Source organism: Hetaerina americana, unplaced genomic scaffold (genome assembly GCF_022747635.1).
Source record: "Hetaerina americana unplaced genomic scaffold, ioHetAmer1.1.p SCAF_3, whole genome shotgun sequence".
In the NCBI taxonomy this organism is placed as follows: domain Eukaryota; kingdom Metazoa; phylum Arthropoda; class Insecta; order Odonata; family Calopterygidae; genus Hetaerina; species Hetaerina americana.
Window position 1 is genome coordinate 38253803 of NW_027286874.1, and position 17285 is coordinate 38271087.

Here is a 17285-nt window from a genome sequence, read left to right on the forward strand (position 1 = left end):
TGTGTTAAAGTCATTAGTCTGCACCATGTAGGTTATCGCTCCCAAGCATTCAATCACTAAGGATGGAGCCGACTTCTGATTATACCTGAATCTGCTTGCTTATGTCTGATCCTAATATGCAACCATTCCAAGGCATGCACGTGCATTTTACATGTCCTCTTGTTTTGCTGTCATCTGCTGGACAAAATCTGGATGGAGTATGTCTTCAGGCATACGTTCATCAGCAACTCTTCTGAACTTCAGCCAGTTGCACTTTAAGTGGTAGTGGGTAGCACTCCTAGGTACCTGACAAGTCAGACCCCAACTCCCTCAGATAATCCATCTTGAGAGCATTCTTTGTGTGTCATACCATATACTCACTTTGCCAATTCAGGTAGCAGTGTCTTGGGGGAATGGCAACGTGGCATATTCCAATGATTCTTCTAATTCAGAACTTTAAACATGAAAAGCATCCCATTATCCAAATTTATAGTCTCTGGAATGCCATGGACTGTAAAGAGCCAATATAATACCTGCATGGTGGAAGTGCACTCGGTCATACTCACTAGAAGCACCTCCAGCCATTAGGAATACTTGTACATATTCACGACTATTAAAAAAGTTTTGCCTAAGAATGGCCTTGTGGCATCAATATGAAACTTTGACAGGTTGTCTTTGGTGGTGCACACTGTATATTATGGCATTATCAAATCCTGCCTTCCACACCTTCACCTATTCAGGGATTGATAGGTAACTCCTTGTCAAAGTCCTATGTACAATCAGAGTGTAAAAATCACTGATGGCACAATCTTTTTGTCACATCTTGTTCCTTTAAACCCCTAAAATATTTGAGTGTAATGGGATGCCTTGGTTGCTTAACTGGCTTGAGGTCTCGGTCGGACATCAAGGAATCCAGGTTCGAACCCCTGTCAAAGCATATGATTTTTACACCCTGAATTGTTGCATTGTAATTCACATTGAGCAGATGACTCCATTAAAAGTTACTATCGCGGCATCTCCAACAGTTTCTCGGAATTCTTCTCATGTAGATTTCTTTGTTGTGGCTCATCTAGTGTGTTAAGCACACACCCTAGGGCCTCCTCCTGAAAAATCTCATGGCACTCCCATCAGCACTCATTAAGGCTGATAACTCACGTTGCCTTTGGGTAAAAGTTTATCCTGTAATGAGCTTTCTCACTGGCCATCCTCTAAAGCACCCAGCTCATTACAAATGAAAGCCAATGATCTCTCTTAGTCATCCTACCAATCACTTTGGCCAATATTGGTGATCTGCCAAGGATTTTGAAGAGAAGTATTCCTAGCGAGGTGGTGTCACATTCCTACGCAATGGAAAGGGGTTGACTACTACATCTTTTGCCATTTACAATTGAATTCCCGGGTACATCAAGGAGTGTACAATCAGATGCAAGGTTGGCTCCAATCGAAGACCCATTGAGACACTATTAATCATGTTTGTTGGTCACTTCCTATTAAACTCGGTAGTAGATTTTTGTTGGTCCCATTTATAATGTTTTGGCCATATATGTATGTACCTGTGGAACTCCCGTGACTCTCAAAATGATTGCCTCCATATCCATTGGGGCATAATTGCAGTTTTATTCTTGGTTCAAGAATAGAACACGATGGGCACTTCATTATAGTGACACTTGTTCACTAAGGACACATCCAAAGAAACAAAGGATGCAACCCATGACAAAATAATTGGTTTTAAAGGGTCAAAGTGTAATAATTAACTATTCCACAACAAAATTTTCAACTTCTCTACATGTCCATATGTGGATTCCATCACACAGCCATTTTGAGCCCCTATCCATAATAAGTGTATTTTGTCACTTATTATTGCCTTGCCCTTAGAGAATATTTGCCTAAGAAGGCTAGAAGCTAGTCCAAAATTTGTGTGAAGTACGTTTATGATGACCTGGATATCTTCTCACAAGCCCCAAGGATTTAATGTTTGCCACCCTTATGACACATTGCTCTCAGCACAAATTCCTTCCAGAGTGAATCTAATCGGGGCTTCTCCAAAATACTGGACTGTTCTTCATAGTGGCTTCCTTTAGAAGAACACCTCAAAATGAGAGATTGCCCCTCAAATTTCTGCTAGAATAAGGTTTAAATCAATTGCTGTGGAAATCCTGTTTCCATAGATATCCCAAACTGCAAGCAACAACATCTAAACGAGCCACTATGTACAATCATTGCCTGTGTTCTTGCACACCCTATATCAACAAGTAACTGAAAAATCGTCCTGTGATAAATGAAACTTGGAGAACAATCTTTCTCCAGAGAGTTCCAACAAAAGTGGGGTTAGCATTAAAGTCTACTAAATGTGCATTTAAAGTCTTCACATAACCAGACACATTGGATTATATTGCTGCATGACAAGTCACTCCACTTGCTCAACCGCAACTCACTTGGATATGCCTTGATCGAATAGTCACTCATTCTTTCGATCTACCTTCAAACACTGGCACAAGGTGTTCCTGGTCTTCATCTGGATAAGTAAAATGGTCTGATCACACTATATGTCAAAAGCAGGACCAAGTATTCATTGACAAAGGTCACAATTCTTAGTTCTCGAGGTCCGAATTCTTATTTAAAATTTCAATGTACTCTGCAGCATCAAGGTCATGTCAACTGCCAGCAGAGTGTTAAATGTTTCTAGTATGCTTAACCCACTTAATAAACATTTCAATATCAATTCCTTTCCTTTCATCTTCACCAGATAAATATGGGAGGTACTTGGAAAATGATTTGCTTCAAGGGAAAATTATCTTGGCCATGGAAGAATCCATTGACATTGAAATTTAAGGCGTATTTTTTGGTATTTAGTTCATGTATTTTTTTTAACCCTTGAGAAATTAATCTAAAATCTTTCTCGAATCCAAGTTATCAATTTTCAACTTATCAACTATATAGAATAGCCTTGTTCACCATCAACTGTAACATACTTAAGTGAATTATCCCGATTTCTACGGGACCAATAACATGTCATCATCGGATTTTACCTACATATCTCGGATAGATGGAATAATATATCAGGGTTGATAAAAGCAACTAAAAATTACAATATCCCATTAAACTAAATTAATGAGGCAAAAATTATGGGATATTGTGAGCCTTTTAGTTTGGTTGATTAATTTCTAAATGAACTTGGAGGTAAATAAAGAGAGCAGTAATTTTAAGCCATCAGTGCAATTCATGATGACGTAACATTCCATCCACTCATCACAATTTTATGGAAAGTGATGAAAATTATTAATGTTAGCAGTAATTCTCCCCGTATATCTTACAATTGACTATTGCCATCACGGCATATTTCAACATACAGAAGTTGGCTTAAATAACTGACATTGAAAGTGAAAATTCAAAACAATTAAATTACCTGTAAAAGTTTCGCCGACAGCTTAAGACCTTCATCACTTTCAACACTTTGTGCAGCCGCTATGCTACTCTGAAGAGCCGCAATATTGAACAAAATGCACACTCTTTCAAAGGATAGAGATGTTATTGCTGAAAATAAGGATATTTCAAATTTAACCGAAGGTGATTAAAAATGTTGGTTCCTCTATTTTTACTGCCGTAACATAAGGAATTCTTAACTAACTTAGGCTAATGCGACCGCCAAAGATCGAGCCTTTATCGAAGGCATCCTTCCACTTGAAAGGAATCTGGATTTCGTTGGGTGGTACCTTGCATTCCAATGCACTTAGCTGATCATAGTAGCTACAAAATTCAAAACAAAGACATCATTACAAAACATGACAGGTCCAATAACACAATGATTATATCGAAAACTAGGCTTCACAATTGAAAAATGAAGTACTATTTAAAATCTCTAGGCTAATTTACCAAATGAATATATAAATGTTTAAAAAGAACACAAACCAGTTCATCATTTCCAGCGCCGTTTCATTTTTCTCGAATGCACGCCATATAGCACTACTTCTCAATTTACTGAATTCGCTTATAGCTTCACTGTAATCTTCTTGATTATTGCTTGAACTATAAGTGGACGATAGGAAATTTTTCAATGGTTTGATTACATCTACATCGGACGGTTTCTTTAACGGAACCGCTAAAATCCCTGCCATTGTGACCGAAAGTCACGTTACAAAATGACTCATTCAGTACTTCCTTTACATCAGAACCAGAAATACACAGCGAATGAACGACGAATTAACCGCGAGCGAGCACCTACTAGTGGCAAGTAGTGACAATATATTCACCTTGACTGTTACGTATTATCCGGTTGATTATCTTCGTTGTTGGTTTTTAAGGTTTATAATTTTTCAAGTTTGAGAGCCTATCAAGATTTTGTTCTTCAGCACAATACAATCTGCGTTTAAAGTTATTCAAGATACTTTTGACCTACGCATAAGCTGTTTCTACCATTGTTTATTTTCCTTAAAGCTATTTGCAGTCGATTCAAATAGGTGTCATGTCAAAAGTTACCATCGCTTGAAGTAATTAGGAAACGCATTATAGCTAATGAATTTGCTGTTGTAACTAATTCTTAACGATTTTTTGAAATTTTTATTTCTTCAATTACAGGTTAAAAAGAGGGAGCATGACATTGATAGAAGGTATTGGTGATGAGGTGATTCAGTTTTTTGTTGTTGTTTTTATTGTTGTTGTGGGACTGCTGGCATGGTGGTCTACGAGTATTGCCGAACAACCTCTAGTTCGGGCAGTGTTGGTTTTAGAAATGATGACACGGCAAAGATTGGAAACAAATCAAGCAACCAATACAGCAGGAGAGACTTCAATAGATACAGGACAAAACACTTCTCCCAATAATTTAGAAGAGGAGACCGAAAATGTCTCATCTGATGTGACAACTTCCCTCAAAGAAAATTCTGAAGTAGTGTCAGACTCGAGTAGTGAAAGTATAAATCGCACTTTAGGTGCGCCCAGCGAACACACACAAGTGACAAATGGAGTGGAGCCCAATTCATCCAACGAAGAAGAATCGGATGTTTTAAGAAAAAGAGTGGCATATTTTGAAAAGAAAACTCTTTCGTCGTCAGCCAAGGCAAGTTCTGCTAGTAATGTTGAGGCATCTACCGAAGGAGATGTGTCAGATCCTCAAGTAACTGTATCTGAGATATCACAAAATGAAAACACAGAGGAAGATGATAATTCACCTGGAGTCATCAGAATACGTCTCAAGTATTTAAATGATACCCAGAAGTTAGTCGTTGGAAATCTCGAAGAGCAGTTAGGTGAATTTAAGAGGTAATGTGTTCCTCCAACATAGAAACCATTAGCTGTAATCATAATTTGCAATATTTAATCATCGTTCGCCCATAACTGATATTCATATTCTATTATAATTGGCATTATTTATGCCAAACGGTGTTTTAATTTCCTTTCAATTCTCGTTAAAGAGTAGTTTCTGGTATCAAGTGCTATAGAGTAACGTTTAATTTGGCCAACCTAGTGTCAAACTAGTAACAATTTTCAATTCTATTTCAGGAGACATTTTGGATTGGAGATACAAACCAACAAACTGGTTCGCCTAATATTTAATGGACAAGTGCTGCTGAGGGATAGTGAAACTTTGCAAAACTACGGACTCTTTGACAATTGTGTAGTTCATTGTTTAGTTCATAATCAAAGGCCCGTTGGCAACAATGCTAGTGGCAACTCAGTGGATATTGGACAAGCAAATGGCGTTAATGTCAGAGAGTGGGACATGGACAATCATCTGTTCGGGTCTTTGAGCTTTATATTGGTTGCAGCTTGGTACTGCCGCTATACTTATGCACAACTTTTTACCACGACTACTACTGTTGCGCTTGTCTGTCTTACTGGAGTGTTTTTTGTATCCTTGTTGGGTGTTTACTTACCAGATCAAGGAAGGGAAAGACAATGAATGTGAATTAATCATACGCATTGTTATTGGTTCTTGATTGTAATGAAAGTTACACATTAAAGCAAACTTGTAATGACACTTGTAAGCCTTTTCTGTAGTTATTGTACAGGTATTACCATCACAATGTCTTTCTTGCTGCAAAATGTCGCTGTACGATATTATTTTGATACTTTGTATATATTTATGAATTTTATTAATGTGATTTGTTTTAATTTCTGTTAAAGTGCACATATGAAAGATTGTTAAATAGCTTGTTTGAGATTATTGATTGGAATGCCAATAAAATACTAGAATTTGGGCCTTTGAAATTATCGTTTCCTGAACTTCCTTGCATAATTTTGTGTCATCGAAAATTTTTTAACGTTTGAAAACTAAATAGATTGTCGAAATATTATGACAATCGACCGTCTTTGAATAAAGTATAGGCGTCAGCACATGAGAAATGCGAAGACGCAGGTCTAAACCCCAAGCGGGAAATATTGAACCAATCCTAAACCTCCTTATATTGAGGGTAGGTTGAAGGACATACGGGAGTTCTCACTGCGTGCTCCCGCAAAAAAAGTACGCCATATTGTTTCGCCGATGTGGAGAGATCTGATGTGTAATGAAAGCAATTTATTTGTCACCGTATTGTGCTGTTTATGGAATTATGAATTTTGAAACTATTATGCATATTGTGTGCGTACATACCTCGATGTGACTTGGGGACATTTAGTGTTGGTGTACAATAATGGACCGTGGAGTAATGTAAGGATTGATCTTCGTAGCATTGTTTTGAAATGAAATAAGTGTTCTTGTTTACAGCCGACTGATTATCCCTCGCCTGTTTTGGAAAGAAATTAATTCATTATTTTAAAGTTTACCTTATATTATGATCAGTGCGTCATACGATAACTGATATGAAAATTAACTCGATGGGGACAAGTGTTAGTAGGACTTATGTTTTTACGAATGTTATTGCGAGTGAATACTTCGTAAAGTCATATAGAAACCTGATTTATCAGTTTTCATTGACATAATGAATTCAAGGATAATAATTCCTTCGGTATGTTGGGTCTATAACGATTCAATATAACTGAATTAAGTAAACATCGTTTTGATAAAAATCAGTTTTGTACACCTTTTAACCCTCAATCATTTGCTCTACATCAGAAGTTATTCGCTTCGAAATTAAGTAATACACGTGTTACTGTGTATTATGTATTTACGTAGTTCCCAAGCACTCGTCTGAACTATCAGATTCAATGTTACCCTGGGCGTTCATGAAGACGTCGCTGTTATTTCTCCTTTTTTTGTTTTTTGGTGAGTGAAGGAAATCCTCAGTTGCAGTTATATTATACATAAGCGAGGAAACTGCTTGTCATAACATAACCAACTTGTAATACGCAATTTCAGAAGTTTCATACTGTCATGCTATCACAACCACACGCTGTGAGTACTACAATGCAACCCTATGTCAAACTTCAAGACAAGGATGTAATGAGACACAAGAATGCGCGCAAACGGAGCCCGACAAGAGAAACCATTGCTATGTACTCTGGCAGAATAGCAGTGATGGAAAACCTTACATAAAGCTGAAGGTGTGTATTATCAACACCAGGTCAATTCCTGTCATACCTTGTTCAATATTAGTTTGAAGTTTAATATGCAGGCACTTGTATGAATAAGAAACTCATCCATTTGTTATAGCCTCAAGCTTAATGCCAGCTATGAACCTTGCCGTGCCTGTTTTCATGGTAGAAAGGGATGCATATTGTGGAGTCGTGCTTTATCACGAACAGTCATTTTTGTTTTGCCAAATTTTAGCAAATGGCCCCAATGATGCTAGCACTTTTGCCGTGCCTGTGTTTATATTTTACTTATTATGCCATAACTTGTTTAATTCACAAATCATTTAAGTTTCGCTTTGCGTGTAATTTAATGATATTTCTATCACTTGCGGTCCACTCCACAACTTTTTATATTTGATTTCATAAAATAAATTGAGCTTTACGAACTCGTAAATCAATACAATATAAACTCTTCTAGCCGTAATAACTTATCTGAGTTTAAAGGACTGAGGCTATAGGAGTTTTAATTTATTCATTTAATTCAATGCCTTGATAAATGTTGTATTCCAATGATAAAAATAACTTTAATTCTCAGGGGTGCTTTTTGGATAACATAAGTTGCTACGACCAGCAGCAATGCATCGAAAAAAGAGAAGAACCCATGAAACAGCTCATGTTTTGCTGTTGCGAGGGGGATATGTGCAACAGCAATTTCACTTGGGAACCTTCTCCAACTCACTCACCCACCACTCAAAGTTTGTACTTAGTTACTTGGAACTGCAATGTTTGCTGTCTTGTTTATAGATGTGTATTACACGTAAAATTGTTACTTTGCAGCTCCCAAAAAACCAATCCATCCTGCGAATCACCAAGTGTTATACAGTCTAGTTTACACGTTTGGTTGCCTGATTGCAGTCGGCATTGTAATATCCTTCCTGTATTGGCTCTATAGACAGCGAAAAATGGCATATTTTAATGAGGTAAGTTGGCTTATTTTTTCGATGTATATAGCAAGTTTTGTTCACATTGGTCATTGCCTAAAATTTCGCAGTGTTGTTGTCCCAATATATGCTTTAAGGTTTCATTTTTTTGGTATTTCATGCCTACATAAATACTTGTGATGATGTAAACAAAATGGTGACATTCTGGTGAGTACTATTTTGTTGTGTTCATTCTTGTTTGCAAGTGAGAACCTTGTATCTAAAGGAAACCCAAAAGCATGTTTGTCCAAGATTGCTTTGTAGTAGTAGTTCATCTCCCATTTAAAATCTGTTAGTTTTGGTGTTCTGCATGATTTCAAAATGTACTATATAAACTTGTAGCCCTTGTCCATTTTTAATAATGTTGCAGAAAGTATCTACTTTCTCCTACTCGATTGCATTACCTTAAATGTCGATCTAAACCATGATAATTGTGGCAGAAATTGTCTTCTGAAGGGTTTATGAGCCTTCCTTTAGATGCTAATGGCAGCCATGCCCAAGTTTCCATTCTGGTTGTCGACTTTATTAATAATTACCAATCTGAACAATAAGGATTCCTATGGTAACGTTTTCAGTGCCATAAGTTTTTAAAGTGTTGATATATTAAAGTCAGGTCATCATATAATGCTATTAGAGTGAAATATAATAGGAAGACACTTTAAAAAACACTAATTTTAATGCATTATATTTCCATGTACACTTATTCTACTGAAAGGTACGTGTGAAATTGTAAGAAAGTTTGCACTCGCTTGTCTCATCATGACACCTGAGTTTTATAAGCAGTGTGTTACTGCCTCAATTGTAGTGCAGCACTTTGGCTCCTGTCTCATTAATGCATATCACACTGAAATGTGAGGCCTCAAAATTTTGGATCTGGTAAACTTAGAATCTGTATGAAAATTTTTGCCTCACAAATCGGTAATGCTAATAATCTTTGGGTCCAAGTGGCATGTATAATCCCACATGCATTATTCTTTCAATTGCCCCATATTGATCTGTCTAGTTGCTTTGTGATTAAAATTGTTTTATGAGACTTAAATGATACAAGGATTTAGAGTTCAGCACCTTTCCTTGCAGCAGAATATAGTAGAGTGCTTTACGTAAATAATTAATTACCTTGTGAGAAAAAGAAGGCTTGATTAAACTGCTTTTAAAATATTATATTAAAATTTTACTAATGCAAGATTTGTACATTGTAACAAGGTGATTATTGAAGTAATTGTGATAATAAAAATTCCTATATAAAAACATGACTTCAGTAATGAAGATGGGATTTGAACTAGTGACCTTAAGATTGAGTAGCTAATGTTTCTCAGTGTGATAATGGGTCATCCACTAAATATGTACCCATATATGGATGGAAAACATTGTGCCACAATTTTATCACCATTGTAGGTTTCTGAAGCATTAGTCATCATTAGTGCGCATCATCAAACTCTGGATATGCTATGATGTAGTTTACCAAGTTTTGAATGTGCAGACATAGTAAATTTGAACTGGCTTACGAGGTATATTTAAATTATTTCATGAAAGTATATTAACTTATTTATGTACACAGAAGGTATACTAACATGAATTTGTCTGGGCTTGCCACTCTATTTCAATTAGTGATGTGTAGAAAACTGCATCTTTTAAAGACCATGTATATTCCTGGCACATTCATCTTGAAGGCTTTTATTCCAACATAAGAATTATCATAAAAATGGAGTCAGGCAATACTTAGTGGAAACTTACCATATTACAGTCAAACACAACTCTATTAACTTGAGTCACCATAATTTATTAAAGAAGAACCATGGTTTTGACAGATTACTAATTATCAGGATGCATTCAATACCAGGTTGAGCCATTCATTTCTGTATATACCACAGCATTTGTGTAAATGTAGTAAGTGATGGGAGGAACCTATGTTGTAATAGGCTGGAAAGGAAATATGAGTGAGGGTTATGGAGGAAAAACAGGTCTCCAAATTGGATGCCAGGAATCAATCCTAGACGGTAGTTTTTTGTGTATGTAGGGATATTTATGGGGGATATGTCATCAATTAGCCAGTGACATCCTACTTTTTCAGTAGGAAAGGTTTCATTCTCTATGCATTTTTATATCCTGAAAGGTGCCGATGAATTAGGAGATTACTGAAGTGTTTCCATTTTTTTAATTTTATAAATAATGTATTTGTTTATGTGTAAGCACATATGTAAACATGAAAGCCTAGTTATTGCCATGACTCTCTCTGCCACAAGTCCTTTTGGCAGTTTATTTGCTGTAACAGTGTAAATATTATCTTGGCATATCTAAGAGGTTTAACTGCCTTTATTTTGTCATTTTTAGATTTGTTTCAACGTGTATCAGAATCGGGGAATGCATTTAGTTAATATCATGTACTTCAGCCAAGTTTTATGTGTGTTGTGCATTGTTGGGGAACAATGAAAGCATGCATCCCTGATTAAAATTTTTCTTAGTTCTCATTCATTTCAGTATTCTGGTTCACTTACAGTGTGTCAAAATTAATGTTCTAAAAAATGTGTCGGGAGTCTTCCATCTGCAGCTGTGCTCTAGAATGAAGCAATCAAATACCTCCTATTTAAACCTGTTATGCCCTAATATCAGATGTAGAATGCAACAATGGCTGTGAATCTACTATACCTTGCATGAATGATGTTGTGTATTGCATGTTCCTGTGAATAGTTATGTAGTGAAATGGCCAACTCTTGAAGCAAATATTACTCATTGCCAGTTAAAGTATTAGAGAAGGCACCTTGTGATCTTGGCATACATTTTGTGTACAATTTTGTGAAAATAATTGTCAGTTTTAAATATTTCCACGTGGTAGATTGTTTAATTACAATGAATAAATTGAAAACTTCCATTATCAGTAATTGTAGAGTTATGTTAATTCTATGTATATGTTGGTGTAATAGTTAAGAACAGGTGCGGTTATTGTTGTGGTAGAAGTGCTAGATTCATATTTAATGAGATAAATGATTTGCGCAGGAATTTTCTTTGGTCAAGCAAGATCATTGCAGCATATTTTGAATACAACAGTTCTCCATATACTGCTGGTTCACTAAAAAATGTCATATTTCAAAATGGTAATTTTATTTGAAATTCAGTGATTGCACAAAAATATATAACATGTGTGCTTTAGTCATTTTCACATCAATAATAGTGAGCATATGCTTTTACGAAGTAGTTGGCAGTAAATGCCTGAAACATGGTTTACATAACCTCTATAGTGCACATTTACTCATAACCTAAATCACTCGTTAAGTAGTTGTGCTACAACAAAAGTCCATTGATACTCATGTGCACATTTAATTAGTTGTAAAGTGCAAATACCTAACTTTGTAAATATTTGCTCCAACCTCCTAACTTGTTTGAAGTCCTTTTTAAAAATATAATTTATTCCGAGCAATTTTTGTTAATATTTTCAGGAATGCAAATTCATATATGATAGTTAGCATTCCTCAGATAATTTCAACAAAGTGACAAGATAATATCTGAAAAGCTTTTGCATGTGTGATGAGCATGTGAGGTGTAAGTTGTGTAGCAATCAATGTTATATAAATCTAAATCTCTCCTGCTTCAGTGTTGATTGCCACTTAACATTGATGGTCTAGCACAATTAACACAAATTGCCACATTGTGCACATTCTCCTCAGAAAAATTTGATATAATTTCAAGATGGTCATAATTGAAACTCCTGTCAGGGGTACCAAAAAGCACTTCTTTGATTAATTTCTTAGAATGATAGATCAGAATTCTTCCAGACCATGATAATAAAATTGGAGCATTATTTGTACTGTCCTCTTATTATAATATACAGTATGCATTCTAACACCTAGACGTAATCTGTGAAACATTCACTTAATGGCATCACTTAAGACTTGAAAGAATGTAATATATATTTATTATAATAAGTGAACCACACAGTGTTCTCCATTTAATACAGTAGTGTTTCTCACATCACACTGAACATGGTTGAACTTATTCTCCCGAAGCATCCATCTTTCTTTTTTTCCTAATACTTTGATTAGAAGATTCTATTTGCTTTGGAGACCCATTTGTTCTGGGTATGTAATGCTCTACCCATTAGAGCATGCAAGTTTTTTTCTGATATTCTAGTGTGGTTTAAGTTTCCACACTTAAAAGTTTCTCCACCAGATATAAAGGAATGTCCTTTGTCATTTGAAAATATATGGTTACCATTATAGGTTTTAATTAGTTAATGAAATGAAAGGAATGGTGACTACGGCCGTATGAATATTATGCGAAGAGTCAACTCCATCCGTGCTCTTAATTAAGAGTACAGCTGTGGTTGATTCTTCCCGTAATATTTTAATTAGTTCATTCTTTATAACCTTTCAATAAACATTAACAGAAAATCGTTAATTGCGTAGGGTTAATATTAGTAGGAGAGGAATTTAGGAAATGATTTGAATTGGGGCCAGTTTAGTAGCAAGTTTAACCTTTCTTATAAAGCATATCAATTAAATAATGCTAAGACATGTGGGATTGTGTTGATTGTGGACATGTGTTGATTAGTCTTCCTAGTGGCTTATTTATCTTCAGATAGTGCATTAACAAAAGTTCTAAAAAAATATGCGTGACTTGTATACGAGGTCTGTCCTACTGAGTTGATTCGAATATTTACTACCGGAATTGATACATTCACTCCAAAGTTTTCAAAGTAGCACCCTTGTGCATCCACATTCGGTTGCCAGTGGGTTTTCCACACCTCGTACGCCTTCTGAAAGGCCATACTTGGAATGTTGCTGAGCTCCCTTGTCACAGCCTGTTGTAACGCTTCCACCGAGCCATGGTGATATCCTTACAGGATGGATTCAAGGCAGGGAAAGAGGAAGAAGTCTGGTGGGGCATTTTCTAAAAAAATTGAAACATTAGGTGTGTAGGGTGACTAAAGCAGGATCGGAAGCTCTTGGCTGATCATCCTGCAAGTTTCCTTTTGTTCATCAGAAACCATGTGAACACTTAATCTGTGAACCCTGTCCAACAAAGCCATCCCTCTTACAAGATTCTCATCACTTTTTGAGGTTGAAGGGCAGCCTGAACGTTCGGCATCTTCAACATCTTCTCCACCCTGCCAAAACAACTTGTGCCTCTCAAAAAAGCCTGATCTACCCATGGTGTTATCACCATTAGCTGCCTTAAGCATGTCATGAGTCTCTTTCCTGGTTTTGCCAAGGTTCACTTAAAATATGATTGTGTAGTTCTGTTCCAACAGACGGTTAATGATGAAGCGTAACAAGGTCACATTACAGAGGTTTTGCAAATGAACAATCCTCACTCCGCAAAGGATGAGAGCCAACTGCCTCCAGCCTTTCCTGAGACTCCCTTCCCTCGAACCCAGCCAGAGAAACCACCACCTGTCCATCTGTATATCTGGGAAAAAATAATTCATACTAAATTTGGGTCAGACCTTGTAAATCTATCCCCAGAGGATCTTAAACATTTTTCTAAATGTTGCACTCACTAGTTAAATTTCTGCTGTTTCTCATTAGTAATTTTGGTGATTCAAAATTCATAACTCAGGGACTTAGGTGTCAGTTTTGCTAAATTTTCAATTAATTATGGAACCCATTGGGTAATGTCATTTGTTCAAATCGGCCTGTGCCTTTTTTTTCAATATACATCTCTAGTGATGTCTCAACAATACCATGTCATCATTACTTTTTTGGATTTGAGCACTCATCCTTTTTTTGTTTGTGTTGGCATCATCATCAGTATGTTTAATCTTAAAATTTGTTTACTGCTGCCTTTCACTCTTTCCGTTTTAGTATTATCTCCTTTAGTTCCTGATAGGTTGTTTGTAACAATAAGTATGTAGTTATTCTGTTATTCGCACTTAAGATTATGATTTATTTCATAGTTATATTCATTTATTTACTTTTGAGTCGATTGAAGAAAAGTTTCTTTATGGTTTAATTCTATTTGTAGATCAAATAAAAATTAATTAAAGTTTAGCATGAATAGATCAATGAATCAAATACAAATATCTTTTTACTGGCATAAATATTTTAACTTAAACCTTTCTCATGTCTAAATACAGGTTCCCACATTGGAGCCTTTACCACTTCCACCATCATCACCATTGTTGCTCGGGCTGCGGCCTATCCAGCTCATCGAAATCAAAGCCAGGGGTCGTTTTGGAGCAGTATGGAAGGCTCAGTACAAGACGCAAACAGTGGCAGTGAAAATTTTTCCTATCCAGGTATTTATTGTATAATTTGTGGAATAATTAATAGAATGAGATAGTGTTTTTTAAATGTTAATCATATTCACTTGATTTCATTTTACTTGATCACAAATGGATTAAACCCTACTATACTGGTAATTGTTAGAAGCCAGTTTTGTCTAAATCAATTCTCCTTTCTTTTGCAAAATTTTGGTATGAAAGTGAAAACGTTCGTTGATAATCCATAGTAGTATCAGTATTATATGCAGTGAAGATTTTACTGTATTGGTGTAACATTTTATCGATGTGTTTAATTGGCACTTGTAGTGCTTGTCGCAATGTTTTACTGGTCTACTTCTTGGATGCAGTAGCAATTACAATGCTTTCCCTTTGTTAGGAAAGGATTGTAATGTGATCATTGTATTTACATGTTTCTTGTCCATTCCGTATAATCTACATGATTCAGTGAATGTTTGCATGCAAGTTGATATAGTACCTGCATTACAACAATTCTTACTGGGTCAACTTTTATTCATGTTGGCTATCTTGACTCTAATAATAATCAGTTTGAAAATTTTTAAGGTATTAATGAGAGTAAGATGTTAATAGGTTGTTAACCTAATGTGATTCTTTGGAGTCTGTTTTACTATGCATGAAAATCAGTACCTTTACAGCCTCATTTTTGTCTTTGATCCTGGAATTGATGTAACATCTTGCAACCCCTTGGAAATAATACCAATTTTTATTCCCTGGTTTTGTGTGTGAATTGCAAATTTCATGTTTATTTTTTTTAAACTACAAAGAAACAATTGTTTCTAACTGCTTTAAAAATTTTACTAATTTCTAATTGTGTAGTGTATTTTCATCACATTGATGTTCTACTGTATATTCTCAGTAAAAAGAATTTACTCATTTTTTTAATTGCTCCTAGGGAAATAAATCTAGCACCTTAATCTAACCTGTGCAAAATAATGTTACTTCCAGTGGTAGCAGTTTTTTAACCATCTAAAATCATGCCAAAGTAATTAACAAACTTTAGTGTTGCATATTTTTATCTTAAATTTGATGTTTTTACTTAATAAGTCAGAGTAATATCAAAAATCTGGATATTGAATTTTAACCTTGAGGGATGCTTGATATAAACCCTCCCCCTTGGTTTTAATGTATTGTAAATATTCATTGTCCATGCTAATGGATGCGTGATAAAGCACAATCAAAATTACCATAATAGGTGGAAAATATATCCATGATAGAAACAGATTAATATAAAAACTCTCCATTTCCTTTCCTTGTGGTTAATTCATGAGTTTTAGTAATGAAAAGGACATTTTTCCATTCTTCAGCCTTTTTATGGTTGAATGTTAGGTTTAACGGAACACTGCACTGTTATAAAGTGGATTGTAGAACATATTTTTTCAGAAAGCTCAACTCATACATGTAGCCTGGGGAAAAAAATGACTTACATAGGATAAATTTTAAAAAATGATGAAAGGATTCACTGTCATTATGTGATACCCAATGCATTGTAGGCCGGTAATAACTTATTTTTAGCATAGGAAGACTATGTATTTGCTCACCATAATGGATAATGTGGAATTCTAGGGGCTGATGAATGCGAAGGAAATGATAATGGGAAAGCACAGTCAGTATAGAAATATTTAAATGAAAACATTAAATATTATTGACATCTTTTGATTTTGCAAAATTAAAAACTTTGAAGAAAGCCAAGGTGTTTCAAACTTGCATTTTTTAAAAAAAGTATGTCAAATTTTCTGATCATGCAATAACTCTATGATTGTAATGTTGTGAAAATTTCAAGGTGCTGGGTAGAAAGTAGCGCTGATAATCTTCACATGGATAATTGAGACTGTATTTGAAAAAGAATTCTGCAAGAAATAGGTATGAATATGAGAAACACTGGGAAGTTAAAGGTTCAAATTCCAATTTGAATAAAATAGCAAAGGGTAATAGCAAGACATAAACTAGGATTACTTTTTTCATATTCGTCTGCATTTTCCCCAAACTTAGGGACTGCTCATTATAACAATACAATAAAAATGAAGCTAATGAGAGCACACGGTCCCTGCAAAAGCAACTGCTTTGTAGAGTTCTCATTATTGTTTATGTGATGTAATCATCAGATATTGGCTAATTCTTATGACTTTTCAAGATGTTATAATCATCAAAAAGGACATTTTATGCCAAAATATTGAAGTATCAAATGGGAATTTGTTGATGATAGTTCATCATACGTTTTTATGACTTTTCAGGCTATCAATAGCATGAATCATCATTTTATAATATTTATGTAAATAATTGGTGGTCGATATTGGTGACCGCACTTCACTTTACATCACGAGCATGGTGTGATTTTTACTAGAGATTACTACTGCTAGAAATATATTAATAAGTGGAAATGTATGGCAAACAAGATAATATAACTTTTTTTTAACATCACAGCAATCCTTCATGTCCACCACTTTTCAGTAGCACCATTCAGTGAATGTTTAGTGAGGAAAGAATTTGTTAAACAGTCCTGTTTCATCTCATCAAATTGGCATTATTTATGTAAATATTTTCTTATATCAGGGTCGAACTTCGGAAAAACAAACGTGCCCCATTTCTATCCAAGTTATGACCATCTGAATGCTTTGTCTGTCACTGATATACTCAGTTTGGGC

The 17285-nt window shown here is 35.3% G+C and overlaps 3 protein-coding genes across 6 annotated transcripts in view; 2 read left to right on the forward strand and 1 right to left on the reverse strand.

The window, feature by feature from the left end:
• Positions 1 to 4138, reverse strand: part of ALiX (programmed cell death 6-interacting protein-like protein AliX) — a 43699-nt gene extending 39561 nt beyond the window's left edge. Inside the window, exons 1-3 of one of the 2 annotated variants that reach the window (XM_071588634.1) lie at positions 3889 to 4138; positions 3608 to 3726; positions 3386 to 3513 (exon numbers count right to left, since the gene is read on the reverse strand). In XM_071588634.1, coding sequence (XP_071444735.1) covers positions 3386 to 3513; positions 3608 to 3726; positions 3889 to 4094 — 453 coding nt within the window. In that variant the 5' untranslated portion in view covers positions 4095 to 4138. The remainder of the gene's footprint in view (positions 1 to 3385; positions 3514 to 3607; positions 3727 to 3888) is intronic. The other variant, XM_071588633.1, reaches the window with a different exon arrangement.
• LOC139690964 (transmembrane and ubiquitin-like domain-containing protein 1) lies at positions 4139 to 6180 on the forward strand. Of its 2 annotated transcripts, none has more exons than XM_071588636.1 (3): positions 4139 to 4206; positions 4555 to 5238; positions 5479 to 6180. In XM_071588636.1, exons 2-3 carry the CDS (start codon positions 4571 to 4573, stop codon positions 5876 to 5878), a joined length of 1068 nt encoding a protein of 355 aa, XP_071444737.1. In that variant the 5' UTR covers positions 4139 to 4206; positions 4555 to 4570; the 3' UTR covers positions 5879 to 6180. The 2 variants fall into 2 exon arrangements, with proteins under 2 accessions (XP_071444737.1, XP_071444736.1); XM_071588635.1 differs by lacking the exon at positions 4139 to 4206 and adding an exon at positions 4221 to 4466.
• A 255-nt stretch (positions 6181 to 6435) lies between these two features.
• The window catches only part of put (activin A receptor type 2 punt), a 29281-nt gene continuing 18431 nt past the window's right edge, over positions 6436 to 17285 (forward strand). The window contains exons 1-5 of one of the 2 annotated variants that reach the window (XM_071588696.1): positions 6436 to 7180; positions 7274 to 7458; positions 8024 to 8183; positions 8266 to 8408; positions 14479 to 14640. In XM_071588696.1, coding sequence (XP_071444797.1) covers positions 7123 to 7180; positions 7274 to 7458; positions 8024 to 8183; positions 8266 to 8408; positions 14479 to 14640 — 708 coding nt within the window. In that variant the 5' untranslated portion in view covers positions 6436 to 7122. The remainder of the gene's footprint in view (positions 7181 to 7273; positions 7459 to 8023; positions 8184 to 8265; positions 8409 to 14478; positions 14641 to 17285) is intronic. The other variant, XM_071588697.1, reaches the window with a different exon arrangement.